This window comes from Numida meleagris, chromosome 12 (assembly GCF_002078875.1).
Source record: "Numida meleagris isolate 19003 breed g44 Domestic line chromosome 12, NumMel1.0, whole genome shotgun sequence".
NCBI lineage: Eukaryota > Metazoa > Chordata > Aves > Galliformes > Numididae > Numida > Numida meleagris.
This window is the reverse complement of record NC_034420.1, coordinates 1,670,928-1,678,837: the sequence shown is the minus strand read 5'-3', so window position 1 is coordinate 1,678,837 and position 7,910 is coordinate 1,670,928. Positions and strand designations below refer to the sequence as shown.

General features: G+C 59.9%; 1 protein-coding gene across 2 annotated transcripts in view; it reads left to right on the top strand.

Moving 5' to 3' along the window:
- The window catches only part of PCDH12 (protocadherin 12), a 10,301-nt gene continuing 6,284 nt past the window's right edge, over window positions 3,894-7,910 (top strand). Inside the window, exon 1 of one of the 2 annotated variants that reach the window (XM_021410983.1) lies at window positions 3,894-7,544. In XM_021410983.1, the coding sequence (XP_021266658.1) occupies window positions 4,794-7,544 (2,751 nt within the window). In that variant the 5' untranslated portion in view covers window positions 3,894-4,793. The remainder of the gene's footprint in view (window positions 7,545-7,910) is intronic. The other variant, XM_021410982.1, reaches the window with a different exon arrangement.

The following is a 7,910-nucleotide window of genomic DNA, read 5'->3' as shown; positions in this document are numbered from 1 at the left end:
GCTCCGTGGGGCTTTCTCCATGCCCAGAGTCCTTATCCCAGGCTGAATCTTTTCCCTGTGCCCTGAGGAAAGTGCTTCCAGTGCCTTCTTCCAAGTCTCCACGTCTGGGGAGCTGCACGTGCAGCCACGGGCAGGAGCTGCTGAGCCGAGGGCAGGAGGTGAGGACATCAGACAACCCCTGTCTGACAGTAACACCTTTCCACCCTCTGTCCCAGGTCACCTTGCTCAGCCATGAACGCCTCTGCACCCAGCAGCCCGCTGAGGCACCCCGAGCCCCAGGACACAGCCGCCTTCACTCCCATCTCCGTGGTCAGGAGCATTGCGAAGAAGTCTGATGCCCTGCCCGTCATCTCAGCCATCGTCGTCATCTTTGTCCTCCTGGCCATCTTCATCATTGTCGTGGTGCACTACGGCCCGCAGCTCCGCACCATCCAGATCACCCTTTACCACGAGCCCATGCCGCAGGACCTGGACGACGGCGTGCACCTCATGGACTGGAGGAAGCTGGGCTCCCAGAAGAAGCCCGCTCAGCCCGGCCAGTGGGAGCCGGGTGGTGGCCTGAGCTGCCAGTGCTCCTGCAAGCACCACCTCCCCTGCGGGAGCATCGAGCCCAACGTCATCGAGGTCACCTACCTGTAAGGAGGTTTGGGCAGGACCCAAGGGACCGCGTTGGACTGGGCTGTTGGCTCTGCCCAAGGCTAGCTGGTTCCTGCACACCGGGGTTGTATCTGTCTCCAGATGGGCTCACCTAGGAGGCTGTGTCACTGCAGTGTGCACTGTGTCAGCCCTGACATCCAGGCCGCTGTCACCAGGCAATGACACTGGTATTCGATTGCCCCGAGCCAGAGCTGGGAGTGGGTCAGCCTGCGTGGGACAGCCTCAGCATCCCTTCTGGTTTTTCTCGCCCTGCTTTCACCCACGCTGCCTGGGAGCGCCCAGGAGAGCTGCCTCAGTCCTCTCTCCATCTGGGCTGTGCCGAGTGAACGCTCAGCCCCTTGGCACAAGCTGGAAGTTGCATCATTTGGAATTGCTTTACGGATTAAGGATGTTTTCACATGCAGTGTCCTCGTTATTCTGTTTGCGTGGCACAGAAAAGCCTTCTGCCCCCTTATTCCTCTCTGCCACAGCCCGCTTCCCCCTGGCACCGTCCTCCCTCCTGCAGGCCCCGGTGCAGTCCCAGCTGCCGTGACAGCTGCCCGCAGCACGATGTGCTCAGTGATGGGGATGGGACACAAACTGGGGCTTCTTCCCATTCCTCCAAGTGCTGGACATTTCTGACCCGGCGAATGCTCCAGCTCGCTTCAGCCCACACATTTCCAGCTTGTTTTACTTTAAAGCTGAGTAGTGGTTGGACTTGCTGGAAAATGTCGATGTTCATAATAAATGTAATTTATATTTTTGTTGTTTTCTCCTCTGATCTTCTTCCGTTTGTTTTGCAAGGGTGATGGTGCGTTTCCAGCTCTCCCACCCCTATGCAGATAAGGTGTGTTGCTGGGGCTGGAACCCCCTGGGAGTCCCTTCTGCAGAATCACAGAATCGTTAGGGTTGGAACGACGCATTGAGTCCAACCATCAACCCCTGCGGTGACCACTTGAGACCGTGTCACTCAGTGTGACATCTGCCCTTGAACACCCCCAGGGAAGGTGACTCCACCACCTCCCTGGGCAGCCTGTGCCTGTGCATCACCACGAAGATGAAATGTGCCCTAATATCCAACCTGAACCTCTCCTGGTGCAACTTAAAGCCATCACCTCTTCTCCTATTGCTGTTACCCAGGGAAAGAGGCCGACCCTCACCTTGCCACAACCTCCTTGCATGCCAGCACCCAAAGAATGGCAGCACAGAGTTATTTTTAATTCAACACACCTGTAATTAACGAGCCCTGAAGAGCTTACAACCTTCCAGGGTCAGCTCTTCAAGTGATGCCTGTAGGTTACGGTGGTCCCAGTGGTCAGCCACAGCACGGGTGAGGAGCTGGTGGATGAGCTTTGGAAAACCCTTTCTGCTTTGTGCCATGTGCAGACTGGGATCAGCTGTGCAGGGCCATTGTAGTCTCCTAGTTCTGTTGGTTCAAAGCAGGGAATGGCTTTGACAGAGGCTCTAAAAGATGAACAACGGGAGCTTTGGTCACAGCTCCCCCTACAGGACAACCCCGGCACCGAGATGTGTTTGCAAAAATAAGATTAAGAACCATTGGCATATTAATAAGGAGGAAGATAAAATGGGTGATTATGGCTAAGCTCATCAATCTGCAGCTGCTCAGGGCTGATCGATGTTGCAACATGCTGTGGCCCACATCTAGCACTTGTGCAGGAGGCGCTGGGGCAACCCCACCTCTTCTAAACACATTGCCATTGTTCAGGTGTGTCAAGCTGTCCAAACAAAGCCAACGAAACTGGCAGCACAACTGCTCCTGGGGCTCACCTGTATTTGCCCTGTGCTCAGGTTCCCCTGCCCAGCCCAGCAGCCTGACAGGAGGTTACGGGGAGGGGGGGTGCTGCCTGGGCCGCGCTTCTGGGACAGGGGAGCTCATCTGGGCCGACACAGCACTCTCAGCCATAGGGTTGGAGGTCGGGTGGTGGTGTGTGGAGCTGGGGGTTGATCCTTGTGGGTCCCTTCCAGCTTGGGGCACTCTACAAGCCCTTCCAAAGGGATGGAAACAGGGGCAATGAAGTCCCAAATCACGATGGGTGGCGTGATGGAGCTGGCTGGTGAAGAGCGGCCACCCTTCTGCTCACCTCACCTCCACCTGCAGCTGCCTGCCTGCACAGCACCCAGCATGGGGCTGACCAAGTGCCTGCAAACCACCCCCCACCAAGGCACACCCCGCCAGGCTGCTGGCACTGCATCCCTCCATGGAGCAGGGAGGGGAACAAACAGGTCCTGCGTCCCCGCACGGACGTGGGATGAGGCCTTGATCATCCCAGTGACACCGAATCTGTGGACCTCTTCATGTGTGTCCACTTTGAACCCCTGTCCTTTGACTGATGTTATTTTTGAACTCTTCACTTCTGATGTTAATTTTCATGATTAGACTTGAAACTTCTTTTCCCTTCTCATTTTCACTCCCTTATGGTAATCACGAGAGCAATGCGCCCTGGTGTGGCACGCTCCCCTCCCACTGCGCTAGAGCAGCGCAGAACCTCCTGCAGCCTCAATCCAAGCCTGACCACAGCTGCCTATGGCTGAGTCCTGGGGAAAATCCATCTTTTGAGTTCTCTCTTCATGAAACCAGACCTGCTGGGAGATTTCAGCACCAAACAACACACGCAATTGGAAAGCCACAGCAGACATTGATCCAGTGTGTCCGGGCTGGGTCTGCCCGGCGATGTGCAGCTCCGGGAGGGCGGGCTGTCCCCGTGGTGGAGCTCTGAGCAGCCAGGCTCTCACACCACTGAATGGCTCCTGCATCCGTTTCAGGCACGAGCAGCACTGTGCAATGACTGAAGATCGGTGCGATAGCTGAGCAGAGCAGGTGCTCGTCCTGAGCTGTCTGTGGAAGGCGTGAGATGCAGCCTCCCATGGGGGAAGTCTGGTGCTGCAAGTTGGCAGCGATGGTCCTGGAGCACCTGCAAGCTGGAAGCCTGCCTGCGGGTGAACAGGAAGCAAGAGCAGGAGGGGACCTCATTCATTTTGAGCACGGAATCTTGCATTACTGGCGGTGCTCCTGGCATATCCCAGCTCATCATCCACTCACCTTCTGTGCATTTGTTTGCGTCACTTTGCTTGCCACACCACAAGACACAGCGGCTCCCAAAGCTGTGCTGACTCCAGCAGGAAGCAGCTCCGTCCCTCCCCACCACCCAAAGCCACCCGGGGCTGCGGGACATCCTCTCCTCCCACTGCGGGCATCCTGAGAGCATCCCCACCGACAGCCCGTGGCTTTGCCTCCCTTGGCCACAGAGGAAGCCACTGCACAAAGAAGGGAAATGACTCGGCTAAGGTCACCTGGAGCTGGGGCTGAGCCCAGCATCGCGAGTCCTGGTGCCACAGCTGAGCTGCACCAGCCCGTACACTGTGGTGAGTTTCATGCGTTGCCAAAAGTCATCCTGGGGTGCCCAGGGGAAAATCGAGCACTCAAAAGCCACGTGGCGGAAAATGTGGACACATTGCCCTCAGAATCAATAGAAAAAAGCAGGGGATTGAGGGTTACAGATGGGTTTGGACAAATTAGAACAAATGAGGACAAGTCAGAAAGACAACAGTGAGGGGAAGGAGCCCTTAGGGTGATGCAGGAACGGATGCCCATTGTCACCTCTGGGCTTTGCAGAGAGCTTCCTGAAGCATGTATTCCTCCACAAAGAGCAAGATCCCAATTTGGGATAACAAGCATGTGTGTGGGTTTGGTGTTGGACCCGGGTCTGGGTGCAGGAACCGCGTGCTCTATCAAATGCATTTTTCAGGTGAACACAATGACAGTCCCTGCAGGCTGGAGATGAGGAGCACTTCCACACCTCACAGACCCTGCAGTGTGCTGCCCTGTGAGCCCCCACCCCGCCGGCATTGTGCCGAGCCGGGCCTCCCTTTTCCTGTAGGTGGGGTTTCCATAGGAAGCTCAGCCGGTCCACCTCCCACCCCCGGACACCGCTCCTGGCCGCAGTGGTGGCCGATCCCTCTGCTCCCTGTTGGGATGCTCCAGCCCAGGATGCTCGGCCGCCCGTCCCGGGCTGATGGCAGGGCAGGGGACAGCCTCCGGATCCCCTCGCTCTCTCTGCTCCTTCCCAACTGGTGAGTGGCGATGGGCAACGAGTGAAGACGCGGTGTCTTGGTGCGCGCTCTGAGGTCCAAGCAGGATGTGGAGGCAGGTGGGAGAGCCCACAGCCACTAGCTGGGCAATGGGCATCCTTGGCGGGCTGCTGCTGCTGGGTCGCTCGGCTCTACAGCTCCGGGCCCTCTGGTGGCTCCTCTTCCTCTCCACCGATGCACAGGAGGTGGCCACCATCACGGTGCAGTACCGCCTGTTCGAGGAGGTGCCGGAGGGCACCGTGATAGGGAGGCTGGCTGAGCATTTTGAGCGTGGTGAGAGCGGAGAAATGGGGGAAAGCTTCCGTCTGCTGCAGAGCCCCGGGATGTTCCCTCTGCACGTGGGGAGTGGGGATGGTGAGCTGAGCACAGCCGGGCGCGTGGACAGGGAGCAGCTGTGCCGGCACAGCGATCCTTGCTGGGTCTCCTTTGATGTGCTGGCCACTGAGCAGCTGGCTCTGATCCACGTGGAGGTCCAAGTGCTGGACATCAATGACCACGCGCCTCGCTTCCCCACACCTGAGCTGGAGCTGGAGATGTCGGAGAGTGCATCGCTGCAGATGCGCATCCCGCTGGACCGAGCACTGGATGCTGACACCGGCCCCAACGCGCGCTGCTCCTATGCACTGTCCCCCAGCGAGCACTTCGCGCTGGATATCGTCTCTGGATCTGACGGCACGAAGCACGCTGAGCTCGTCGTGGTTAAAGAAGTGGACCGGGAGCTGCACTCCTCCTTCGACCTGGTGCTGACGGCTGCCGACCATGGGGAGCCGCCTCGGTCAGGTACAGCTTTGATCAAAGTCATCGTCCTTGATTCTAATGACAACAGCCCCGTGTTCGCGGAGAGCTCGCTGGTGGTCGAGGTTCGGGAGGATGCTCCGCCCGGGACACTGCTGGTGATGGTCACAGCCACTGATCCCGACCAGGGACCCAATGGGGAGATCGAGTACAGCCTCAGCAAGCATGCACCCCCAGAGGTGCTGAGCACCTTTGGCATCGATGCCCACATGGGAAGCGTGGTCCTGAGGCGCCCACTGGACTACGAGGAGACCCACACCTACGAGCTGGACGTGCAGGCCAGGGACCTGGGTGCCAACCCCATCCCAGCACACTGCAAGGTGCTGGTCCGGGTGCTGGATGTCAATGACAATGCTCCCGATGTCCGTGTCACCTGGGCGGCGTGGGCACCCGTGCTGTCCGAGGCTGTCCCCAAAGACAGCTTTGTGGCTCTGGTGACAGCCAGCGACCCCGACTCAGGGAACAATGGGCGTGTGCACTGCTCCCTGAGCCCAGGGGACGAGCACTTCAGGCTGAAGCAGACCAACAGCCACAGCTACCTGCTGATGACCAATGCTGCGCTGGACCGGGAGCTGCGCGCCGAGTACAACCTGACGCTGGTGGCACGGGACCAGGGTGAGCACTCCCTGATGGTGTGGAAGCACCTCACCATCTGCATTAGCGATGTCAATGACAACGCTCCCTCCTTCGAGAAGACCTCCTATGAGCACGCTGTGGAGGAGAATGGTGATGTGCCGGCTTTCCTGCTCACCGTCCATGCCACCGATCCTGACCTGGGCTTCAATGGGAAGGTCACCTACAGCATCCGGGACTCCTCAGTGTCAGGCCTGATCTCCATCGACCCCACCAGTGGGGACCTCATTGCCCTTCGAGCTTTTGACCATGAGCAGATGAGCAGCCTGGAATTCCTGGTGACCGCAGAGGACGGTGGCCACCCCGTGCTGGCCTCCAACGTGTCTGTCCGGCTGGAGGTGCTCGACCGGAATGACAATGCACCTGTGGTCACTGAGCCACCGCTGGTGGGAGGCATGGCCACGCTGTCTGTGCTGGTGGGTGCGGAGACAGGCTGCGTCTGGGTGACCCCTGGCAACGGGAGTGCCTTGGGGATGACACTGGCCAATGTGTCATGCTCCGACACACCACTGCTCTTCACCATAGTGGCCAGGGATGGAGACTCCGGCCGCAACGGGGCTCTGCGATATGACATCGTGGGTGGGGATGGTGCGGGGCTCGTGGTGCTCGACCCACTCTCGGGACAGGCCTTCCTCAACGCCAGCAATGCCAGTAGGCTGGCTGGCACCCAGAGAGATCTGGCCGTCCGTGTCAGTGATGGTGGGGATGAACCCCTGCATGCCCAGGCCTGCGTGCGTTTGCTCTTCCAACGCCATGGGGCCTTCTCCAAAATGTCAGCTGGGGGGTCGGGCTGGCTAAGCCCACCCGTGGTGGCCGCCATCTGCCTGGCCGCGCTCCTGGGCAGCTGCCTGCTCCTTTTGGCCCTCACCCTGTCCCTCCGCAAGAAGGAGAAGAAGGACGGCATGGCCTACAACTGCCGGGAGGCAGAGGACGCCCGCAGGCAGCAGCAGCTGAAGAAGCCGCCCCGGCAGATCCAGAAGGCCGACATCCACCTGGTGCCCACACCGTGGGGCCGGCCCCGGGGGGCTGAACCCCAGCAGCCCAGCACGGAGGGCTCCCTGCAGCCTCCCCCCCTCCTCACCCCCACTCTCTACCGGACCCTGAGGAACCAGAGGGCCTCCAGGGACTTGGATGAGGAACAGGGGATGTTCACCCTCCCCATCGTGCAGCGCCGGCCCTGCCCGCCCCACAGGCCGAAAAACAGCCCCACGGATGTGATGGGGAAGCTACCGCCTGAGGAGCCCCTGCTGTCAGCCCCACAGCCCCGGCCGCCCCAGCACATCCTGCGCAGCCTGGTGCGCCTGTCTCTGGTGGCCCTGGCGGAGCAGAGCCCCAGTGGGGAGTTCTCCATGGAGTCGGCCCCTGTGCAGGTAGGTGATGTCCTGTGACCCGCTGCAAGCATGGAGACCCCAAACCTTGCCCGGGAATCAGGGTGGGATCGTGCAGCTCAGAGGATGGAAGGGTGAAGGGCCACCCCACCACGGGCAGGGCCTGCGGATGTCCCCAGGACGTGTGGGGAGCTGGGGTCACACTGGGGAGGGGACATCTCCCAGGGAGGGGACATCATGCAGGGACGGTGCCACAGCGCAGGGGAAGTGCTGGGGCCAGGTGGGCTGCGAGGGGCCTTGTTTTGCCCTGGCGTGGGGATGCTGAGCCATCTGCAGGAGGAGGAAACGCTATAAAAAGGTGGTGCGGCTCAGAGGGGACGTCCGGGCAGGAAGCATCTTGTGCAGTGT